Source organism: Oxyura jamaicensis, chromosome 3 (assembly GCF_011077185.1).
Source record: "Oxyura jamaicensis isolate SHBP4307 breed ruddy duck chromosome 3, BPBGC_Ojam_1.0, whole genome shotgun sequence".
In the NCBI taxonomy this organism is placed as follows: Eukaryota; Metazoa; Chordata; class Aves; order Anseriformes; family Anatidae; genus Oxyura; species Oxyura jamaicensis.
In genome coordinates this window covers 22,352,217-22,378,180 of record NC_048895.1, presented here as the reverse complement: position 1 = coordinate 22,378,180, position 25,964 = coordinate 22,352,217, and the positions used below count along the sequence as shown (strand labels likewise).

At 37.2% G+C, this 25,964-nt stretch overlaps 1 protein-coding gene across 6 annotated transcripts in view; it reads left to right on the top strand.

The window, feature by feature from the left end:
* ESRRG (estrogen related receptor gamma) overlaps positions 1 to 25,964 on the top strand; it is a 400,798-nt gene that overhangs the window by 348,017 nt on the left and 26,817 nt on the right. For all 6 annotated transcript variants that reach the window (XM_035321709.1, XM_035321710.1, XM_035321707.1 and 3 more), the window contains 2 exons: positions 1,406 to 1,516; positions 5,998 to 6,159. In XM_035321709.1, the coding sequence (XP_035177600.1) occupies positions 1,406 to 1,516; positions 5,998 to 6,159 (273 nt within the window). The remainder of the gene's footprint in view (positions 1 to 1,405; positions 1,517 to 5,997; positions 6,160 to 25,964) is intronic.

Sequence of the window (25,964 nt, the reverse complement as noted above, 5' to 3'; positions counted from 1 at the left end):
GAGAAAAGAAGAAGAATCAAAAACAAAACAAACAGTTGGCCTTGAATTCCTAGCTGTTTGGTAAAATGGCTTTTTTTCTACCAAACCCTTCATATTTCTACCAAATCCTCTTTGTTTTTTTTTTTAGAAGGAAATAGGAGTGACAAATGTTTCCTGGTAACTAGACTGTATACTACCAGTGCAGGTTGATGAGCAGCACATAAATTCTGTGGTGTCTTCTTTTTGCTGTGCACATAAACTGTATGTTTTTTTGGTGGTAACTTTTCTGCAGACCAGAAGCCAGTTCTGGAAGCATTTCCTGCGAGGAAGAGAACAAAGAGATGAGAAGTAAGATTGTAGGGCATAATAATGGCAATAGAAAAGATCAAGGGAGGAGAGCTAAAATGGAAGAGGAAAAGCAAAGTGGGAAAGTGAGCTGCACTTTATTCCATCACTTGCAGGAATCATTGATATGTAACGTGTCCTTGCATTCTTGTGTAGTTAAATCCGTGTCATCAGGGACAAATGTTGTGCTTGGTATTACTTGACCTATTGCCCTGCATATATGCTGAGTTTTTCAACTTCAGCATTGTGTTACTACTTGGTTATACTGACATTTTTCATGGTTGTTGGGAAATCTGTCTGGGTGACTCAGAAGGAAATAAAAATATTTTGTTGTTTTGTCAGACCTACCATCCTCATTTTCCCTCCTTTTTTTCATTTTGTCTGTGAGAGCAGCTATAGTTTGTTTCAGGAAAGTAAACTCCTGTATATCTGATCAAAACAGGTATCAGAATGCTTTCATTGAAGCAATGAACAAGTTGGAAGTAGAACACACACGTTAATTCATCGTTGCTGACATCTAAATGAACACCTATACAATTTCTTTCAAACTCTCATGAACCACTTAGGGTCTTTAATCCACATATGTGTTCTTACTTTACTAAGGTATTTACTTCGTGTTCTCTAGCCATGGTAATTAAAAGTATTGCTTTTGACTGCCTAGACTGTCTACAACACAAATTATTTCTAAAGTTCTAATTCTCTGTGTTTCTGTACTCATATTTGCCTTGTATATCCATGGTGTTTATTACAGCTTTGAACTTTTGCTTCTGCTAAAGAAGACTTAAGATCAAACTCTTTCAAATGGAAACTAAACTCATTAGCTGTGTTTAATATTATGTAAAAATTAACAAATGGTTTTCAACAGATAGGAAATGATGTTGTATACATAGTCTTGCATGTGTGAAAATCTAAACAGCTTGTGAATACATGTGGTGTTGCTTTCCCTTGCTTCTAAAATTACTCTTTTGAAATAAATACACATTTTAAATAAATCTTGGAAGGCAGGAGATGGAAGATTGTTACATTAAGGGCATCCTCATAACATATTTAATGGCATGCTTGCTTATTTTTTCCAATGCAGGTGTCCGCCTAGACAGGGTACGTGGAGGTCGCCAGAAGTACAAGCGCAGAATAGATGCAGAGAATAGCCCATACCTGAACCCTCAGCTAGTTCAGCCAGCAAAAAAGCCATGTGAGTACACCAGATATTTGAAGTTTCTCTTTCAATCCTAGGTATTGAGTCCTAGACCTGTGTGCTAAGCTCCTTCTGACTGGTACAAGATTTTGGGCAGAATATATTGCCATAACCCCATACCCATTTAGCTGTTAACATGCTTTGTTTTAAATTTGCTCATCCTTTCTCAAGTGGAGTTGAACAAAGAATACTTTTACAGGTGGAAGTGTATAAAAGCATGGTTTATGCAGTGCAAATTTTACATTTACGGGTTATCTTTATTTTCAGTGGTACATAAAATGGTTCATACTGTGATCATTAGTTCATTGAAGCTTCTAGTTTCAGATTTCACAAGGAAGTGCTTTTTGTGGTTTTCACTAACTAAATGAGTTTGACTGCTCAACCTCCCAATGAAAATACATTAAGAGCCTCATTAATTTATACCTATAGATTAATACACTACCTAGCATTAGATTAAAACAGCAATATGCCACACTAATAACAAGCATAGATTGGTAGTTAGGGCTCTAGTACCCTTATAAGCATGATTTTTTGTTGTTGTTGTTTTGTTTTGTTTTAATGATGTCCTTGATTGTATCTTGCCAGGCTGAAATTAAAAGAGAGAGAGCTGATCATCTCATTGCCAAAATACAAGTTCCATCCTCTTTGCGATTAGCTAAAAATAGTTAGGGGTTTTGCTTTGCAGCTTATATAAACTCAAGCAGTGACTACTAATTCCATGAAGTATATTTAATAGCATTATAGCTGTAGTGTAAGAGGCTAGTGTATTGCCCTGCAAAGGAATACACTCTCTATCAAACGCTGTAAACTTTTTCAAATTCAAATCAGAATTTGCACATTCAGTTGCTTCTGTCATGAAGGTTAATTTGCTCTTAAAATAGATAAAATAAACCAGAGAAATAAGGAGAGGAAATTCCTTCTCTTGCATTTTCTTCTGCACCCATGCCTCTGACAGAAAAAGACAACACACATGTCATTTATAGGCTCTTGAAAATACCTGGCTCTATGGAAAGTGGAATTTGTTTCAGTTTGTGTTCCCCAGTAGGGGACAGTGCTGTGTACAATACGTTTGAGCATATGGGGATCTGGAAAGCAAATAAACAGTCTTTGAACTGTAAGTGAAAGGGCATTTTAGCTGTGTCAAAGAAAAAACAGCCAGTTTTACATAAAATTAAGGCTTAAGTGAACATATGGCATAGTTTCCTTTTGCCTTTCCAAAAAACATTATGCTGATTATATTCCTTCAATTGTCCAATCTGGCATCTTCTACTCAGCCTACATAAGCTGTCCCACCGTTCTGTAAATACAATCTAGGGCTGCACTAAGCAGATTTTGCACATTATAATAAAAACTTTCTGATAATACAATAAAATTTAATAAACTCTAATGCTTAATTTCATTAGAGGTTTAGTTTTCCTGGGTGCACAGATTGTCAGTTTTTCATTTACTTGATATTGTCATTGAGCAGAAATGATGATAGCCTAGCATACAAAAAAAAACAAGTCCTTTGATGTGAACGAGGTTAACACTTGTACTTAAATACAAGAATCTCTGTGTAAACCCAAGATTACTGCAAAGTAGCAAAGTAATACATTACATTACCTTTAAGATGATAACTACACCAATTTCTGTAAGCTCCGTTTGTCAGAGATAAACCAACCTCCTTATAAATCATTACTCATTATCTAAATGCCTCCTTTCATTTTCCTCAGCTTGTCTAATTACAAACATTTTTGTAACAAACATTTATAAAACTTAATTTTCAGATCCTGTCAGATAAGTGTCAGGACTTGAAACAGTTGAATCGGTTTTGTGTGGAAGTAGCCTGGGAGATTTTCTGGACCCTGACTGATAGTTTGTGCATAACAAAGGCACAGGAATGAAAATTGGGTTCTATTGATTCTAATTAGGGAAACATTAAATAAGATTTACCTAGAAACAGTGCTCATGGCTATTCAATTTCCTGAGTGATGGGGCTTTCTGAGTACATTCAGAATTTTTCTGTGCCATATTCTAGCACATGATTCATACATGCATATGTGTAGAATACATGCAGGCATGCTGAGCTACATACATGTATATGTAGCTCTTCTCCCACTAGCAAAAGAACAGGTGTTTGGAGGATCTTTCCTAGACCTACTTCTGACCTATATTGTATTTTCCGGCTTCACCATGAAATCTCATGGCCTGCCTGTAGATCTTGCTGACTGGGAAAATAAAAGAATTTGAGATTTTGTGAGTCATAAACCAAAATATACGATATTCCCAAATTGTATGCCAAAAAATCATTCATGAGGAACCTCATAAAAAAAATATAAAAGAGGTTCTTTAGCCATTTCTTTTGTTTACATGGGAAAAAAAAATACTTAGGGACCTGAGTGCTTCTTCATTTATTTATCATTATTAAAAAAAAAAAAAATGAAGTCCTCATAGATATGTTTTGATATTAAAGTACATTTATCCTACTTTTCAAAAGGTATACAGATATGGGAATTTGGGAAGAAGCAACATTATCTGTTCTCTCTTATAACATGATGTTTTCTATACAAAATTCAAAATCATTAAGAAAGACTATTTTAAAAAAATAACGTGCAAAGGCTGTTTGCAATATAAAACTACCATCTGTCATCTTTAAATAAGAATAGAATTTCTCATTAATCAGTTTGATAATCAGTAGAATATTGAGATCAAGAATTACTCAGTTGGCATAGTTCCTATAAAACATGAATATATCCCCTTGTAATAAAACATGCTTGATGTGATGGTTTCCAGTTGGCTCTTGCACTTATTTTATGAAAGCCTAACATATATCACAACTTCTGACACACAAATCTGGAATAAGGCAAAAATTGTACAGGCGGTAGATCAGAATCAAGGAGCCTATGCCACAAACAAGGTGTAAAGCATCAGAAATCAGAATCAAGTGAGTATTTTATGGAAATCTGTCATGGGTTGGTAGTGAACCCCTCGGACACTCATGGGCAAGCTTCCATTGCAGTTCCCCCACAGGAGGACAGTATGGTCCAGCCTGTGACTTATGTGCAGAAGGAAAATAATACTAATTCTAACAGTTTGCTCTGCAGTCAGAAAATAGTTTGCACCTTCTCACAGTGGAATCCCATTTACATCAAGCCCTGTGACTCTTTATCCTAAGAACAGAAACAGCTTACTGTAAATTCACTGAAGAGTGTTCTTTGGGCTTGACATTTTGGTGGTGCTATTGAGGTCAGAAGATGTACCTACCATAAAAAGGTACAAATCTAAATACATTTGGAATTATAATAATCTGTGCTGTATTAGGAGGTTTAATAAATTAGTTCTTTTCCCATTTTCCAGTTCTGTGTTCTGAGAGTAACAAATCCGGCTCCTATATGGAGATATTTCCATTGTTTCTCCATGTGGCTATAATGCTCATTTTTTGTTTATCCTACTTATATAGTATAGAATAACAACTCTGTGTTATAAATCCTCCAGGCTCTTCTGTTCTTTGTTTTTGGTTTTCCTTACAACTTAATTGATTATTCCAAATAAATTTCACAATTTATGTGGATGAAAAAGTAAAATTTAAACATCCAAATTAAAATGATATTTAGGTAAAAATAGTAAGTGTGTGCATATGATAAAGCATCGTTCTTTGCACAAAACCAATTTTTAAAGGTAGGATTTGCGTCCTTGTTACTTTCCTTAGTTTTGCACTCTTTAGTTTCATTGACTTTAATAGCTCTTCCTTGCTAGAAGTGAGAGATCATTACTCTATTTTTATATATTTATATTATTTTTATACATTTATATTTAAATAAGCTGATTTTATACATGAATCTTGATTTGTATGTTTCACTGAAAAGCAAATATATGACAATGCCCCCACTTTTCTCACAAGATAGGCCCCAAAATGTATGGATTCATTATTAGTTTTTTAATAGGCTCGATACTCATAGTATAAGATACATAGAATCATAAGCACTGAGAAAGTCCTGACATTGTTTCTGTTACAACTGTTCAACAGGGACATCTGAAATGGAGAATGGTTATTGAAGTCGCTGACAGACACTGCAAATTTCAGTGATTGACTAATTGCTTGTGGTATTTCCTTGATCAAAAAATACCAATGCCTTTGGGTTTTTTTTCAGGTAGTTAGAGGAAGGCAGAACTTTTCTGATGGCACAGTCCAAAATGCATTCTAATGCATGAAGATTTTTCTACAGTTTGTACTCTGATATTAAGAGATGATCACGTATTTCTACATTCCATTAAATTTACATTCTTAAGAACATACACGTCTAGCTCGATGAACATTGTTAATGGATCAGATTTGTCTGTGCTGTAACTGCTTGTAGAAGCCAGTGAAATTACAATAAGGTTTAATTAGGTCCAGTATCTTAAGACAAATTCTTGTGCACTTTGAAATGTGAGCCATCTGTTTAAAAAGCAGAATGATGCTACTGGTGATCTTGTACTGTTCTGGGCCATTTTTACAGATAACAAGATTGTCTCCCATTTGCTGGTGGCTGAACCAGAGAAGATCTATGCTATGCCTGACCCCACTGTTCCAGACAGTGACATCAAAGCACTTACCACTCTTTGTGACCTGGCAGACAGAGAACTGGTGGTGATCATCGGATGGGCTAAGCATATTCCAGGTACATATAGTATTTATTGCAAATAAATGACATCACATCTGTTGTTATTCTCTGTTTTTTTTAAAAAAAAAAAAAAAAAAAAAAAGGAAAAAGATTTGTTCTCTCACTACAGTGCATAAAATTTTCTTAAGGCTCCAGATTATTCATATTGGACATAGGTTAGATGATACTATATCTTATCTTGGAAATGGTATTATTCTTGCTATGAGTATAACTGTGATTGTAAGTTTCACATGCTGTTCAGTGATTTTTTTTTTTTTTTTCATATATTACTTATATTAAGATAAACTTGCTATCCAGAGAATTACCGTGGTAGGAAGGGTAGTATAAGCACTCTGCATTCATATGATTCAGCAGGAGTCGAATGTAGTCTAGGTCCTCTATTCCATTAAGGCTGCACTATCTTACACTGGCTGGAGGAGGTGCAAAAATTCAGTTGTATTCAGACCCAGTACAGTTAGTGATTTCTTCAGATAACATCTGAGGTATATTTTCTTTTCACTCCGTGCTGAGGTATTTCTGCTTCTTCTGAGGGCAAATAGACAAGCTCGTAGAGAGTCTACAGGGTTGTCAGTCTGTCACCTTTCACAAATGGTAAAGTTACACAGAAAATATATATATATTTTTTTTTTTCTTGTTTCTTGAGGTATTTTTCCAGTCCAGCAGATGAGTGGGCATGTTTATGTGTTTTCATCAGCTCATTAGCTTTCTAATTTCAACTGTGAAGCCTTATTGAACATAAGAACTGATATCCTTTAGTTCCTCTGAGTAATACAACAACCTCATTTTATACATGATTTTGGGATACCGCAATATTAGTGATAGAATAAATATTGCAGTCTGTTGTCTGTGTATGAAAGCTAGATATATTTAATTTCCAGTATCCAAAGAAATCACAAAAATAGTCTTCTACTACTAGTAGAAATAAAGTAGAGCTAAGAGCCTTGAATCTTCTTCATTCATTCAAACAGGGAGCATACTGTTTATACTCCAATCTTTTACTTTCTTCCTACGATTCTTTGACATTTATGATTGTGCAAACATAAAATTTAGGTAAGGACTGGCTCTTCTTTTTTTTTTTTTTTTTTTTTTTTTAATTTATGCTAACCAGCTCAAGGCATCAGTTCTTTTGGTAGGTGCTTTCGGGTCATCTTAGATAAATATAAATACTAACACAATGTAATAATAAAATAACATTTATGTTTATGGAAATTTATTTTGATTCAGACAAGAGAAAACAGCCTACAGATTCTCAAATAGTATGCCACACAGTTGAAATTTAGTCATTCTCTGTGCTGCAAATGATGTATAAACAAGCTTTTGTATCACAAGCAATGTTTTTCTGGTACAGTTAACTTATTTCTGTCTCCTTAAACTAGTTTGTCTTTATGCTTTGAATGCTACAGTAATTTCTTTAATCAAATTGATGGAAGTCCCTTTCCCAGCCCACACTGAAACCAATTTATTGGTCATGATACGCCAGCTATGTTGCTAACAGTCGTAACGAACTGTCAGGCAATATCGCAGTGAAGCTAATTTGAAGTCATTAGGTGTGCAGCGTTCAGGCAACAATTTGTTACAGTGGTTAGGAACACAGCTGACATTTCTGAATGGCTTTGTTCAGAGCAGTTCTAGATGAGCCCAGGCAAATTGTAAACTAATTTAAACATCACTCTATATTATACTAGCTACTTTGTCTTACACTGGTTGCTAATAAAGCACCCCAAATTAAGTCAAAATAAGTTTAACAGGTGAGTTTGAGTTTCATCTTTGGAAGATACCTCGATCACCTTAACCAATATAGAGTAGTTCTCAAAGAAGTCAGTCACACTCCAGAGTAGTTGCAAGGAAACTTTTGTCAGCTTGATTTGTGAATGTGTTATATAGCTTTGATTTGGCTGGAGGGGTAGAAAGTGCAGAGGGATGGGCCTTTAAAATGATGTCTTTGGCTAGCATGAAAAAGCTATTGGATGCTGTAAAGTGGCATTGAAAATTTTAAATCTGTAGTCTGAACTGGTTGAGGAATATTTCTGACATGAGGCAGCCCTTTATTACAAGGTAGACTCAAAAGCACACCTGCCATGGCAAAACCGCATGTGTAAGTTTGCTCACTTGACCCCATGTAGGTATGGGGAAAAAAATAAAGCACTAAACAGGAAAAAAAAGGCTTTATAGGCCTTCTGGAAACAGAGGGCAGTGATAAAACCTGTGCTTGTTGACTGGCATTTGATCACAAAAATCAAAATTTGAAAGGGCTTGACATGGTAAAGGGCAAATGTGATGAGCTGTTGTAGCTTGGTTTTGAATGATGGAGTGCTGTTGAACTTGGACTGCCTAAGCTCAGCTGATGTCTGGCACAAAACAACTTGTAGAAAAGCCCAGCCTGGTGCTAGCTGCCTGTCGTCTAAGCTAACAGATGTTACCATAGGCATTAACAGAACTGAACTGGAAGAAGGATGAGTTAGAAAAAGGTGCAAATTGCATGCAAGTTCTCTGCAGTTTAGCGGACCTAGTAAAGCAGACCTCAGTGTACACTTTTTGGAATCAATTAATTATACCTGTAGTGAATTTGTGCCTAACACAGCAAATCGGCAGTCTGTAAATCTTTCTTTTCTATAGTGATTTCTTAAGGTTCAGTGTAATTACAGGCCCTTATATATTATAATAACTAATAAAGATCTTGGCTGTAAAGCATTGCAATTAAAAATAAAATTTGTATTCATGGAAGAGAACCAAGTAATGTTTTTGTTGTTATAACAAAAAGTCTTTTTAGTGAGATTATCTATAAAACGGTAATAATGCAACATGCATTCTCCTATACGATTTCCCGTTGCAGTCACAAGACCAAAAATTGTTTTAAAATTATACAAACTTCAAATGCTTTCATAAAATCATTAGTACTTTTTTGCTATTGGAAACATTTGCAATAGTTGCCTTTATTGAACAAAATGTCTATGCCATCCACAAAAGGAAATATTGAAAGAAAAATATATATGGAAAGCCTTTATCAGTAAATAGAATTAGTCTCCTTGCATTTATAAATCAAATAAATGGAAAGTGTGTTGTTATGAAACATGACCATGTCTTATCTGAAGAAGAAAAAGATCACAATGGCATTAGGAAATGCTTGACTTTAGTTACAGGAGTGTAAGGGCACAAGAACAGATGATGGTGCCCTAATAGCCCTTTTTAAGAATGACAGGGCCCCGCCATTAGCATCCTTTTATATCCTTGGAAATTGCTCATGCCTCGCTTTTCTGGTTCCTATCTGCCTGACTCTTTTTTATTTCTCTTTCAATTTCATCCGCGCTCGGATAAGCGCATGCTAACACAATATGATTGAGCTGTAAAATGGAACGCTGTCGCCTCTAATCTCTTTTATGTAGATATGGAGGTACTTCCACACTCCACTTCATTCTCTCTCCATTGTTGGCCTTTTTAGAATGTGTTGCCGAGTAATGGAGGCTCAGTCAAATATTAGAGCTAGGTTTCACAGGGTGTGATAAGAAGATTATCAGCCCAGCAGTCAGATCTATTGTTGTTCTTTGTGTCAGATTAAAATATTCCGATGTACTGTAACTTCGTTAGTAAAATACTGAAGGTGCTTAGGGAGATTTTGATGCTGCTTCATCTCCTGCCTGATGAGACAAAACCCCTATTAACTGACCTAAATAAATTGTAAATATATTTCTGAAGCCTCTGCAAGACTTTTATTTTATTTTGTTTTGTTTTCTCACTTAAATAAGAGAGACATGCTTAATTTAATATTTACTGGTGGTTGAGTTTCCCACCCTTTGCTTTGTATTTTGGGGAGGATCCATAATATTATGGGTCTCTTGTATTAATTAAACTCTTTTCCAGTATGGAGTGGAATTCTGCTGATACCTAGTCACCGTTTCAGAGTCGTTTAGACATGAATTCTGTAATGTAACTATCTCATTGACATTCAGCAAAAATGTGCAATGTTCTTTTCATATTAAGTGGAGGCAGGAAACATTAAGCTCTTAAAAATGTGCATAACAGGAAGCTAAAGACAAAATGTTCTCTAAAAAATTTGCATGCATGAAAAAACATCAACCAGACCATAGAAATCAACTTTTTGCACTTAAAATGAAAAATTTGTTTGGAAACAGTAAATCAGACTAATACATCAAAAATAACTAGTTACATTATTTAGTAAAATAAGCCTGCTTGTCTTCAACTGTGTAACAGTTCAGTAATAGCGTTTAAGAAAGGGAATTGTTAGAAATTGATACTGCCACTGGTGCCAGTATTAAAAAAAAAAAAAAAAAAAAAAAAAGGCATGATTTTGATGGAGCAAATCCAAGGATGTTTTGAATATTTTAGTGCTAATATTAATGTTTTATGAAACATTATTGTTCCGGCATACTCTTTCTGGAGGACAATATTTAAGCTTTCCTTTCCAGAGCATCTCTCAGGGGTATGCTTTAACATTTTAATACTGAACAGGAACATGATTTGCTGCAGAGCTGTCATTTCCAAAATGCCCTTTACTCATCATTTGTTACAGAAATGCTGCCCCATATAGGTAAAAGTACAGTGGAAAAGTTGACCATAATCACTTTTGGAAAGCTAATGTTCAAGGAAGCATACATGGTACATCCATGCAGATATGAATTGGGTATACACTTCACAGTAGTGTTAATGCTGGTAGGACTCTGAAGACAGGCTGTGTATTGGAGCTACCTGGTGTTTATAATCACATATGTTTTAGCTATAGCAAACATCCTGCTTGTTGTCCAAATCCTTCTCTGGGTTGTTATTGGAGCAGCTAACACAGAATATTAGCTGCAAGGGGGATAGATGTCTTCTTCTATGTCTGTACCACACTGCTGTAAAATTTGTTGTTTCTGCTGAAGTTGAGGCCTTCTGAAGCCTCTTGTGCTGACAGCTGAATTGAGGACCGTTCCAGACAACATGGCAAGACCCACTAAGCTATCCCAGTGTCTCCTGCCACAGGGTCACCCTATTCCAGGGACAGGTGGACATGTAAATGTGATGTTAACTGCTCATGTAACGTGTAATGGAGTATGAGCTGTTTCGTGCTGACTAGGTGGTTTGTAGTGATAATAACTTGAGCCTCCTGGGGAATCAGGACATCCCGCCCTTTATCAGTGTTCTGATTTGGACACTTTGCAAGTTCTTTTTGCCTTCTGTTCATCAAAAGCCCACTGCTTTTCTCCTCTTCTACAAATATGCACTAATTATGGAAATCAGGCATGCTTTTCATATGACAGAAATGTTCTGAACTCACAACCTGTATGACATATACCATCTGAGGGGCATTGGGCTTTGCAGGTAGAAATTCCATCCAAAAGGTTACTTAAAAGCTACAGACTTTGCTCACCTCAGTCACTAAATTGTACAATATAGGAAATGAGCAATTGACTGTTGGTTTTATTTTGAACATTAGCATGGATCGCCCAGCACTGCCAGGGTTTAGATCACAATGCTGATTCCAGCTACTCTGAGCAGTATAGATCAGCAATGTGCCTAAAATGTCAACAGTTCATCTATCCCACTGTTTACATCAGTGCTTTTAATATCATTTAAAGTGATAGGAATGGTGGTATTTTTATTTCTTACACATTTTTTTGAAAATAGTACCACTGAGAATGTGCAAGTGATTTTGCAAAGCTGGTCGGGAGGTTGGATTTCTAGGAAAATATGTGAATAAATATGTACACAGTCTCATCATTTTCAGAAAAAAAAAAAAAGGAATCTGCAGTGTGGGAAAAGAGTAGTTACATAAAAGTCCATTTGTTTATTTTAAAATTATTTAATTTATCCAACTGCGATAAGATGACAGACTATTCTTGATGGATTTGTTACTGAAGCCAATGGCAAAAATTTTGCCAATTTGAGTAGAAAAAGGAGTAGACTGTGTGTGACTAGTGATGCACATACTCTTATTGTGTCTGCTAATCAGAAAAGACTGCTTCCAGGTTGGGATTGAGACAGACAGCAATGTAGAGGTGAGGAACTTTCTTGTACTACTGGACATAGATGTCCTAGGGTAAAAAGACCACTTCTGTTTCTGGGATAGTCACTTCTGGCATCTTTTACTTAACTAGGGGAAAGAAAAAAAAAAAAAAAAGAATTATTCTAAGACATATAAACATCTCATCACCTGCAAATTGCACATGAATATAAAATAAATGTGCAGTAAGTCTGAAATGGTACTGTTAGAAAAGCATCTGGAACTCTTGGTAGTTTTGACTTTAAAATTCTTATATATTCTTGAAAAAGCTTGTTTAAGAATAGTCATCACCAAAAGCAAATCAAAAAAAAAAAAGAAAAGAAAAGAAAAACAACAAACAATAGAGATAACAGGTAATAGAAGAACTTGGCTTGCTACAAACATATTACTTAAAAAAAAATTCCTTCATTAAAATGAGGTCTCTAAAAATCAGAATAAAACAGGGACTTTGTCTTTATTAAGTTCACCTTTTATTTATATATAAGTACCAAATGTCTCCCCCCCCCCCCCCTCTTTTTTTTAAAAAAAAAAAAAAAAAAAAAACACTCCTCTCCCTCCACCCATGCCCCCAACATACACACTACGCTGTCTGGCTGTTGCACTTTTTTTTTTTTTTTTTTTTCCCAGTGTCCCCCTTTATCTGCCTCAACCAATCTCCAAATGAATGCATGTCTATCATGGCCTTAGCTTTGACACTCTGGATATATTGATTAATAGTTGCCCTAAGCTCCTTTTAGCAAATCAAATTTTCACTTTTAGCAAGGATTTCGCCTCTGATTTATTCAGCAAAGTGAAATGCACTAAATTGACTTTGACATTCAGGGAAAATGGCTGAAAAACAAAGAGGGGAGGAAAGAGATATAAATTGTGTGGCAGCTGGAGAGTTCAAGCATAAAAGAGGCAGTTTTCTATAGAATATCACTGGTTAATTTGGAAACATGCATTTAAACAGGGGTAGAAATTATTTTCTTAAAATTAGATGTTTTTTAGACTGAGGATTTGGGATATAATAAGGTTTACTTAACAAAATACAATATATTCAACCCAAATTCATCACTTGCTAATCACGGTGCAAGTGTGGGATCCACTTTTGTTGCCACTAATAATTATTATGTTAAACGAGAGACAAAGAGGTTTCTGAGTAGTTTTATAATGAGGTGCTAAATTGGTAAATACCTTCTTACCATTGCATTATGTTGTTCATTCCGGTGGCCCTTTAAAAATAAGAAATGATTAATAAAAAGAGAGCAAATCAACAGTAATGAATGCCAGTGCTTTTCATTTTCTTTTTGTAAACAAAAATGGCTATTACTTGATTCTTAAATGCAAGGGTATAAAAAGATTCAGCAGTCATTCCCTATTATTCTTCTTGCACAATCAAGAGTGTTGTGTTACCCTAGCTGACTTGTAGATCACTTACACAGCCTGCTTCCCTGCTTGCAGACATTGTATTACTGAAGTACTGAAAATACACCTATTAAAGGTGTTCTAAGTTGATGCTGAATAGAAGAAATGTGATAAAGAAGGAACACATTTTAATCCAGTACGTTAGCACACTGGGGAAGGCAACCGGGGGATAAGGGGGGCACAACACAACACAGAGAGAAGGGGTAATAAGTTGCAAAATAAAAATGTAGGAAATAGTTGAGTTTTATTCAGCTCTCAGGTATTACAAGCAGAATTTGTAAAAGAAAATACGTATGGTATTTTGCCCAGTTAATCTGTAGAGACAGAGCAAGAGCCTTCGGTAGGATCAGTTGTCACAGGTGTACAAGTCAAATGTGCTCTGCATGTCCCTGTTGTTCAAGGATCTGGCCCTAAAGGGATGCACCCACATGAGGAGTCAACCTGTCCGTGGGAGCTGAGAGTTGGCCCTGTCCCCTGCGTGTACTCACTGCCTCAGAGACCCTGGCAGCAATGCACAGGCTCAGGCTTGAAGCAAGTATTTCCACTTAGAGGACAACAGTGCTCACCTTTGTACCCACTTCTTGTGTGACAAAAGGGTTTACTAGATTAGGCCTGTGTAAATTGCAGATGACTCAGTAACAGTTTTCCTTATTCGGAACTAACAAGGAATTAATCTTATTACCAGGGGGGAGGAAATCTAAATGTATCTTAACCTTTTTAATTCTACTGTAGTCTCTGTTTTTTTGTTGTTGTTGTTGTTTTGTTTTTTGTAAGCAATCCAAATCGGAGGCCTCAGCAATGGCTTTTTTTCCAAGTGGGACGGTCTTTGGAATGCCATAGAGGAGATAGGTGGGCACGTTAGATTTTCAGGCGTGCTATTTCTTTAGAATCCTTCCATTTCCCCCCCTAATTTAGTTCAATTGCCAACCATATTAAACAACTGCCAGTTAGGAGCATACCATATGAAACAATTCAAACTTCTAAAATAATCTCTGAGGGGGCTTCCTTTCCCAAACTTTCCCTAACTGTACAATTACCTCAGGGATGGCCAACTTCTAGCATGTATTGTGGGAGCTCATGGCCACAAGGCAGGAAGGTGCCTTGCTCAGAAACACACGACAAAACTTGGGATAAATCATGAAATTATTCTTCAGGTGAGAATCGCAGAAGAGACAAATGCTGCAGAGTTGAGTCTGTCACTTATGTTCAGGAAATATTACTTCTGTATTTACAAGACTCCTCTCCTAAAAACACACACATATACACACACCTTTTTTCAACCAGAATTAGAGTTTAAGGAACATCCAGACAAAGACATTTTTTGTGAGTTTTAAAATTGCAATGCAGTTCGTGAAGGCTTTGTTAGAAATGAGATCATGAATGTTATATGCAATTTAAATTGGCCTCTGAAAGGATCATAGCACATGCAGGGAATGCAGAAATAAAATTAGAGCAACGTAGCCCTCTTATGGCAACCATGTAGTGCATTCTAAATAAACAGGTGACTTCAAAATCTAACTTACCCTCCAGCAAACCTGTATTTGCTTTGTTATGGGTGGGGAAGAGAAGGGCAGCTTTTCAGTCATGTGTGTTGATACTGTAAATCCAGGATGAGAGGAGGGAGGGGAAGGAGAACCAGTGCCCAGCCTGGATTTAGAGCAGACAAGTCTACACCTCTATGACTGGGTCAGCAGCACAGGATGGTCTAGTTTCCTAAAGTTATCTGAGACCAGCTAAATACTATAATTCTGAGGATGCCTCTACTTTCTCCCTGGATGAGTTAGGCTTCACACCTGCTTAACCTACATTAGAATAGGATTAATTACCTGTATTGCAAGGCCCCCTTAGCCAGTCAGCACGTTTCTGGCAGGGCACATGGTGACCTGGGCCTGGTTATATATAGTATAGTGATAGCAGGGGGAGCAGCTGGGTTGTAATGGCAGGGCTGGATTCAGTATGATCAACAGAATCAGCAGTTTTTAAAAATGAGTCTGCAGTAATCTCCTTCTACATCAGCTGGATCATACAAGAGCTTTATGAACTTATGTCTTCTCTGCTAGTAAGCTTTGTTATCGAGCAGTGTTTAATTTATGCACACATACACATACGGAGAAAGAAACACAGGAGGATCCAAAGAATGCAGATACTGAGTGCTAATGTATTTAACTACCTAGATGGAACACTTATTACAGCAACTTTTAAGTCAGTCTTCAATATCACTTAAATTAATTCTGTCCAAGTTTAATGCTATGTAATGTTACTAGCAGACGGGAGTATTTAGGTAATTTTCCATGTGAGTAAAAAAATCCAGAACCTTCCTTTTGTTTGAAAACCTCTTCTATGAAGAGAAAATTATCTGGCAGTATGTTCGGCTGCCCAAGGGATTTATAACCCAAACTCCTAAGGCACGTATTACAGATGAGTGGAAATTTTACTGTACAGCTCTGAATTTTCTCCCCAAAATGTTTTCATCTGCCATGTTGTGCACCATCAGTTTCAATCAGCTGCCTTAAGAGATGACGTGAAATCAAATATTGAAATGAGATCCAACTACTGAGGGAAGGCTCTAAGTTCAATGGAAATGGCACTTGAAATGTAGAGACAGCAAACTTACCAGGTGTGTATATGTCATGCATGAAAACACAGTGGTGAGTTGTTGTGGTGAGAGTGGAGAAGAGGCAGGGGAAAATCTGCAGCCTTCATGCAGCAACTAGCTGTTGGAGAGATTAGGGGGAATAGTTTAACATATAATGGCTGCTGCTCATATGGTTGTTCAAAGAAGATGCATTTAGTGGCATAAATACATCATGACATTAGCAAGCTGCAGGGTGTATTTCTAGTCAGAGATTTTCTTGTAACTGTGCTTTAGCATCATGCCCGCCTTGATGAACAGGATCCAAATTTGCTATGATGCAAGCTGTGTCTGGTGGTATACGGAACTTACCACAGTTCCCGTGTCCTGCACGAACTGAATTTGTAGTGAGGATAATTTTTTATTTCTTCCCCCTATTGGTTGCTTGTAGAAAGGCATTCCACTTTGTGATCAGTTTTTCACTTTTTACTACATTGAAGTTTCCCAGAGATAAAGGTAACCTTCCTGTAGGTGCAGGTGTGCATTGCTTCGTGAATCTTCAGCTACAGATTTAACATGCAATGTGTGTCGTGAACTCCAGATGGTCTTCATTCAGTGAATTTGGTAGGGGGTTATTTTGAAGAGTTTCTTTAAGTTTCAAGTTAGTGAAAATTTTCCAGATACCATTAATGACTTGTTCTGAATAGCTCACCTCATATAATTCAACACAGATATGGAGATCATAGTGATTGTGTTTAGCACTTAAACAATAGTTAGTAGCTCTTATAGTATAATCCTCAAATATGAATCCAGAACCACACCATGGTCTCGGCTAACAGAGGGCCACTCTGAAACAGGGTGCTTTGGAAAGATGCTAAGCAGTAAGTCCAGGTAGAGCTCAGGAAGAGCTGTGAAGGATAATTCAAGCATTCATGAACCTACAGAGGGCAGTGTCTGACAGAGGCTCAGATGGGCATTTCGGGAGAGAAAGTCAAGAGAAGAGGGTGTTGACAGTGAATATTTGCATACTCATACTGTAATCAGCCAGAATCAATGAAAAACATGCAATCTCTCAGAAAAACTTGCTTGGAGGGAAAAAAGGGGAAAAAAAAAGCAAGCAAAGAAACGAGGAAAAAAAAATATAAAGAGCGTATGAAATGGGGAGACAGGGCCATGGGTACAGTGAGGTGCGTGCAATACTACAGCCACTCAGGTGGATGGGAATTTCCATTGATAACTACACAGACAAGTGTACTGTCTCCATGCGAGAAAGTGGTGGCTATTTATATACTGGATGGCAACACTAAACAATTTAGGAGAAGCAGTGAAGTGTGTCCTAGCCAATTAAAAATGCAGTGAGAATTTTAGGTAGGCAAAATGTAATTATTTAATTGGAATTTGACTGGGATGCATTCCCACTGTTAAAATAAGTATAAATTACATGAGCTGTAAAACTTTAAATTATGAAAATATTTTGAGGTCTTTGAGCATGGTAATTGGAGCTATATATTCAACTTTGTTTTTAACCTGACACTTCATAATAGCTATTCCCTAAAGCAAGTTTTTTTTTTTTTTACATTATCGAATATCCCTTAGTGAAGCAAATTAGCAATCAGTCTGGAAAATATTTAAGTAGTACAATCTCATTATTTACAGAGACACTTCCATTGTGCAGAGTTCTCTGTGTTCCCAAATATTTGTAAGATCAGTTCCTCAGCTGTCAACATTCACACTCAGTCCTCCCTCTTTCGTAAAGCTTTATCTGAAAACCCATTTAGGTCAGTAGAAAGACTTGCCTTGATTTCACTGGGCTTTGGATCAATCCCTAAATATGCAAGTCACAATCTGAAACCTGTGTGGACCTCAAAGCTTTATTATTTCCTTCTGCTTCACTTACCACTTTTGTTTAAATGAGGGAGGGGGGCATGGTGCAATTCCTTTCACAAAGCCTTTTTATTATTATTATTAACAAGGAAGAGAATCCTACTGTGGAGAATTAGGGTCATTTACTGTAAGCAGAGTAAGAATCTGCTCTTATCTAGAACCATATTTCAGCCCTTACAGAAACATCAGCATGTGGCCAGAATGATAGAATGTTTATAGTGAAATATATTATTTAACTGTTTATGTTATCAATATGGTGCAGATAAAAATCTGCAGAAAGCTTGTGTGTATTATTTGGGAGGATTTTAAAACACGGATCAGCATGCCTCTGGAAATAGGTTCTCTGATGCTGTGGCTGTAGACAGTGATTCCAATTATTTGAAAGATATTGACCAAAATACACTCCCAAATTAGCTTCACATCAGTTTGGGGAATTCCAGGAATTTGTCCTGTAACTTTTGTACAGGTAAGGAGTATTCTCCTGGGTCTCCCTGAATTAAAACCTCTTTTCTTTTTTAATGAACTTTTTTTCCCTGACTCAGTAAAGGCTTTTTTATCATTGTGTTTTTACTCTTTGGCTTTTTTCTCGCTGCTTTTTAAGGACAGAAGGCAAAGTAAGTCCTATCCTGGTACTCCCACTGATACATTTGTACAGTGGTGAGATACAGGCTCCATGTTACATCCATACTTGGCTCGTTATCCTCTTATCAAGCTCTTTGCATCCCTTTGTTTATTTGAGGAGACAGGAAGACTGTGTGAAGGCTGCTTAGTCAGGGATATCAGCGTTGTTGGCAGGGGAGTGATTGCCAGTTGAAAAACAAGGCATTATTGCTCATTTTTTCCCTCTTATTAGTTTGATTACATTTGCAAATCAAATCAATCCATCAGACATGATCAGGCCTCGTCCGCATTTTAAGGAATAGTAATCTCCGTCTAATAAGATGCAAATGTGTCACATCGGTAAGTAACCAATAAATCATCGTCTTGTCTTTGGCAATCATTAAATATCAGAACCAACAGTCAATTTTTAGTATTTTCAATTTGCGATATGCCGCTGGAATATAAAGATAGATGGACGTAATTACACAAACCAAACACTATTTCAGTTCATTCCAGACAGCAAATTTAGTGGAAGGTATAACTGGCTTGTCATCACACTACATTATTCCTGGCGGTTCATGCAAAGTTCACAGACAAGCTTCAAATGGACATTGCTTTTTCTACTTCCCTTAACAACATACCCACTACCACCACCAAACTTCAATAAATGACTTGAAACACTGTAGGACATCACTCCCATCAGCGCACAAAAAGGCATAGGAAGAGACACATTGCACCTTTTTCCAGCGCAGGCACCTTGTGCGTGCGTACGACTGAAATCCAAAAGTTTCCTCATGCTTTCTACATTATTCCTTTCTCTTTCTCTTTCCTTCTTTTCTTTTTAGACATTTTAATCTGAATTTTTTTCCACGGACACAGAATACATTCTTCACAATCTTTGCAAGTTACCTTATCCTTAGTATTTTCAGAGTATAGTGCAGACAGATAGCAAGAAGGAGTGGGACACCAAATTCGTTCTTTCCTCCTCCCATTTCCATCTTTTTAAAGGTGTGGAAATTCAAATTTTTTTATTTTTTTTTAAATTGATTTGGGATTTGGGAAAATTGATTGCCTAATGTGCATCCCAGGGATTAATTGATATGTCTTTTGTCTGATTTGCAGCGTCTTGCTTTCCGTTAATGACTCTATTTGTATACAACAATTTAAATCCTTTTCAAGAGTAAAAAAAAAAAAAAAAAAAAAAAGGAAAAAAAAACAACAACCATAAGCTTATATCCTGGCAGCACTAGCAATACACGAAACTGAAATCTTGTCTTAAACTGAGCATAGCTTTCATCCAGATATCCTTGACTGTTCTGGCAGTATAGAGCAAGGAACCTAAAAGTGCAGAGTGCTGAGTTCAACTCAAGTTTTGCCTTGTTGGAAATCGTATTACCGGGCCTTTGTACAGTGCTGAATGACACAAAAGAGAGAGTGCAAGCTACTGTTTGTCTGCTGTGGCACAAGCGGCTGTGCGGAAATAAGAAAAGAGGATTTTGTAGGCTTGTGCTGACTTATGTAGGTTTCCAGTGCACCGAAGCCAGACAGTGGGCTTACTGTATTTGACCTTAGGTAACTTCACAGAGGTTTTTCAGACCGTGAGCTCTGTGCCCTGACTGGACCTGCTGTTGCAGCATCCTGTCAGGTTTGTTTCAGCTGACCCTCTTCAAGAAGCTAAACCTCAAGTACTTGGGAGTGACTTTTGGAGGGATCCCTTAGCCCCTCTGTAACAAAATAATGTTCACAGTAGCAGTTTGATTTGATTTGGTAAACGAATTAAATGGAAACTAAGGAAGAAGCTTGAGCACAACTACTCGCTTGTGCCTCCACATTGTGTTGAGCTCCTTGTCTAAAAGCTTTTGTGAAGAAGCAAAGGGAGGGGGTGAGGAGGGTGGTTTTGCAAACATGGACATGGGAACTCCTGTATGATCACTACATGTTATCTATTCTTGGCATCGAAAACTCGTTCTTCTGTTATGAAAAATTGCGAAGAAATACGTGTGAGCTGCATGCAGCATCAGTTCCACATGTCAGAGGTGCAGACAGCTTAAAGTGCACCATCAATTAACAAACAGTTCTTCTCACAGTTTTGAAACAAAAAACATTATTAGCTGTCGGCCCATTTTTACCTTCAGACTGGTGTAATTCTGTAGCAGCTTCATGAAAACAGGAGGTTTGTTTCAAATTTATAGTGAAGCAATTGAGCGACTCTTGGTCTGTGGTCTTAACAAAGTTTGGTCTTCACTGCATTTCTTCTCCAAAGATCTCTTTCTATTAGCATACCCCTGCATGTTTTATACCTCAGTTGCTAGACTACTGCTACCTGGGTCTCTTGTGAAAGTCTCCCCTGTTTCTGTAGTCTCCAGAGGCATTGGTGAGTAAAAGCTGCATGCAGAGGCTATGCGCCTAAGAAGCTCAGTACCAGAACCTTATGTTCTGTCTAGCCAATTTACATACTACCATGGTATGTTTAATTTGCTTTTTCATCAAATCAATAATGGGTCTAATTGAAAAAATTGGCAGAACTACATGCAACCTAACTACCAGTGTCAGTGTTTTCAGGAAACCAGAAATGTTGCACAGCTCTGCAAGTGACACCTGTGTTAGTGATGCACTTCTGTTACTAATGTGTACAAAAACAAACATTGCTCAGGTGCAGCATCTGTACCGATTGATCACTATGCTATCAGAATTAATCACCTGGTATTCAGCTCAGAGAATAAAATTTACATCCTAATGTATGACACCTATTCCAGCAGATACTTGCACTGCTACCAATGGTACTTTTCACTCCTGTTTCAAAGTGTGCATGTTTTCTTAGGCAAAGCCTAATAATTTGTGTCCTTAGCAAATTCCCAAATACTTGGCATGGTTGCTTCTATTAAATTGCATCATTTCAAAGACATACTCATACAGGTAAGATGGATTTTGTCCCTGGAGTAGCATGTTTCATATGCTGTCCTCACTTTCATCACTTTCATGACAAAAAAAAAAAAAAGGCATTTTGAGGATCTTCAGTTCTGTGCAGAAAACAGCCCACGTGAATAAAGAAGCAAAAAAAAAAAAAAAAAGTTTGGCACCAGCTGAGATTGGCAGGCCTTAACCAAGGTGGTCCAGCAGTGTTGCAGGTGCGTTGGCTAGCAGCGAGGAGAAGCTTGGAGGAGAGCGACATGAGGAGAGCTACACGCCCAGGTGCTTGCCGCTCCTCGCTGACGGGAGCGCTGGTGCTGCTAGGGGAGCCCCATCAGCCTCGGGGGGCTGGCAGGGAGGCTGGCCCAGCTGCACCGCCCGTGAGGAGAGGATTGGGAAGTCTTAGTTTTGAAAGAAAAGGATGTGGATTTCAACTTTACGCTCTGTATAATTGCCGAGATCGCTGGATTTGAAATATGGTAAAGCCTTAGTCATTAGCATAGGGTAATCACCTTTGATGCTAAAAACAAAATAATAACAACAGAAAAGGTATTATACGTTGACACATGGAAATACAATGCTTTTCAGAGAAATTTTGTAGGGATATTTTATTGTGTGGCTAATTACATATTTACATGTAATGGCGCTAGCAGAGCCATTACAGTCCATTGGGTAAATAATATGCATTTTAAAAACCATTTATAAATATGTATTTATTTGATGGACCAGAACATTTTTTGAAGTCATTCTCATCCACTGAATAAATAATATATGGATTGCTTTTAAAAATAAATATGTATTTCTCCAATAGACATTCCAGGCAATTGGGTAAATAATATGCATTTTTCAAATATTAAAAAAATACATACAAATGTATAGAAATCTGGCCTAAATATGTATCTTCCTGAAAGATCAAAATAACTCCAAAGGTGTCAGGTATAGCTTTGAGATTTCTGTTTTGAATTGTCAGTCTGTGTCACAACCCTGAGTTAATTAAATGTATTTTATGCATTTTTATACATGCAGTATAATATCAATGTCTGTTTACAGTTTTGGAACACTAGTGCACTTGACCCTCTTACTCAGTGTTATAAAAGTCAGCACTGCATGGTTAAGATCCTAGTTTTGCTTTATGTTCATCTTAGTGCAGTGCAGAATGCCTTCATCCTATGGGCATAGTCCTGCTGCCGCACAAGTACACAAAAGAAAATCTGGTCACATTAACAGAAGCTATTTCAAACTCTTGTACTTCCCGATTTAAACTTCCTGTTGGTTGCAATCAGGTTATGTTCTTCTGGTCTTTTTCTGATGGTCAGCTGAAGTATGTAGGACCATGAGACTGTTTACATGGGCTGGACACTGAGCCTACCCATGGGAACCGGACTCAGATGGCTGTAGTTCCAGGCAGAGAGAAGGAGGTGCCGTAGTGCGCTGGGGCAGCACAGCACCAGCAGCTGAACACTAAGTCCCTTTTGTGGCTCTGCCACTGACCTGCCTTGTGTAAGTCACTTAACTTCCTTACAGTGAAATCATCAGTTGTACCTCCGAATCTGGGGGTCCTCTGAGAGCTATAGATGTAAAAGGTGAAGTAGGATTCTCAGCATGCTGGGATTGAAGGATGTGAGTACTACACATTGGTTTATTTCTTTTACATACAGTGGAATAGAGCATATCCACTCTTTTTAAAAACATTTTAGCCAGTTTATACCTTCATCCATTCTGCTCTCTAAAAATGTTAAATATACTTTGTAGACCTTTTTTTCTGACAATATTAGTTGTTTATTTTTTTCCAAATATTACATGACTAGAATATTACAGCAGCCCTGTGAACTGATATATACATCCCTAGCATGCACAGAAAGCCTCCGAGACAGGGAGTACAGTGACTCCAACAGAATCGCAGGGAAGTCAGTGGTAGATCTGGGAGACTAGACTGTCATTCTCATGCTCTTCCTCTGACTATTACCTCATACTTCATCAATACCTCCTGTGTCATCTTTGATATACTCCTTAAAACTGCTGATGTTAGCAAGTTAGTTAGCTGCTTGACGAGGGGACGTTGGCAAGTGCCAGCTGGGAATGACATGTGCCCTGTGCAGTCAGGATAGCTGAGTGGGATTCATTGTCAATCTAACTTTTACGTTGATACTGAAGGAATGAAGATATAAATAGTGAGAATATGTTTCAACTGGAGCTCTGTTACAAAGACAATCACAGCAACAGTGAATTATTACAAAAGAGCTTTTGGAGCTGTCTCTCATAGCTACTTCTGCACAGACATCTCGAATACCAAGATTTTGCCTTTAGACCAAGTATTACGTGATTGCCCAGCAAGTGTGTTGTTTTGGCAAAACACTTGAGGAAATTCTAACTTATTTCCTTCTCATATCACGGATAGAGTAGAAGTTTCAGACGCTGACACATCCACATAAAGTACAATCATGCTTTCCATGTTATTTTAAAAATTATTGATAAATGTGTGCAAATACCAGATGCTAGAGCTCAACATTTTGCAATTCCACAAGTGTAGAACATAGGGTGAGGAATGAAAAATAAGAGCACTGAGAACTGCATAGTGAAAAAGCTCTGAAGTTGATTTAGTGTGCATCAATTAAGGCATCACTGGTTAGACTTAAAACTGATCTTCTGGTGCCCAAAAAGAATAACAAAGTCTGACAGAGGGACAGATGCAAAGGAAGGGAAGGCTGAAAGCAATGGTGAGAGGAAAACATGGTTGCATGAAGTAGCTCTGAGGATACTTATGCTTCTTGAGTAAAGCATGTAAGTAACAAATAAATATTATTGACTGTCAGCCTGGTCGTTATCAGTTGCCAGTTTGCTAGGACATGGCAGTGGGAGTAACTGTGGATATTGAAGGTGAAGGAAGAGAAAGAAGTTGGTGGTATTATGTATCAGCTAGGGAAGAGTATCTGTGCATTAAAAAATTAGAGACTTGGAGTAAAATGTGAAGGTGCTGAGGGATAAGATGGCACAACTGTAAAAGACTTGGTGTTTATCTTAGTCACTCTGTGGCCATGTTGAATGTGACTGTTAAATTTTCTGTATAATTAAAAGGGATAGAATCATTCATACATTTTGTTGCAAATTGATACGATCTTTTGTGTCAGTGATCTGAGTAAGATTGTACCATAGTTTTTAATTTAGCAGATTAAGAAGCACAATTAAAATATCATGAAAAAGATCATAATCTAAACCTCTGTTTTTTTTTTGCTTATCCCTGCCAAGTTGATAACAAGAGCTCGTGTATGTAGCAATTACCTCCACTACTGTAAATTTACTCTAGTTTGTGGGCTGAAGTGTTAATAAATACCTTGCAGTATTCCAGAGGGAGAAGCTTTCCATCTAATTAATAAAACTGGGAAGAATACCCAGGACACTGAACCATATCTTTCTTATTAGTGTTGGCTTCTACAAAGGAGAATCCCTGAATCTCAACACATTAGTAAATGTCATACTCCTGGGTTGCACAGAGACCTCTTGAAAAACTGCTGATTTGCTGTAGAAAAAAAATCACCATAGACTTTAGAAACAGTTCAGCTAGGGAATACCAAGTGTAGAAAATCAGTGTAAAACATGGTGTGCATTATAGCAGCTACAGATTTGTGCCACATTTGGTGAATCTTGAAAGAGAAAACATGCAATTATACCCTATTTCCCTTCCATTTTTGGTCTGTACTTATGCTAATGTCTTTCTGTATGTCAGAGTATGGTCTTACTGCAGTTAGGTTTTTCAGAGACGTAACAAAAGCCCTCCTCTGCATGTTCTCTAAACAGGTTCCTTGAAAATGCTTTATGCTGATGTGTAAGTTGCATACAACTGTTTATTAAATGGAAAAGAAATATTGAGTAATGATAATGTTTTAAGACCAAAACTGAAAGCTTTAGCAAAATATGTAATGCTGATTCCTTTTTCATCTGCAGTAATCCATACCTGGAAAAAATAAACTTTGCCCCAGTATGTCTGAGCCAGGTCTGCTTCAAGGCAGTTTGCAGAAAAGTGTAAATTAACAACGTAACTTTCTGATCGGCTTGTAATTCTTTGCTGTACTTTATTAAAAATCATAGCTGTAGTCTTACACTGTGCAATACTGACATTCATTCTGTGACAGACAACACTTAACCAATGTGAGCAAAAATTCATGCAGCTGTTCTGTGGAATAAAAATTGTAGGGTGGCATATATGTGATTTCTTATATTATTTTTATTAGACTGATATAACAGTCTGACTGGTATAACTGCTTCTGATAGAACTTAAAATAACATCTTTGTATTTACTTCTTACTTTAAGTTTATTTTTCTCTGAAGAATGCTCCTGCTGGGTGCGTTTGTATTTGCTTTTCATCCTACTGATGTGAGTGATTGGGTGGGAGGATAAAAAGAGGTAAAGCTACAGAGCTCATCCATGAGGTT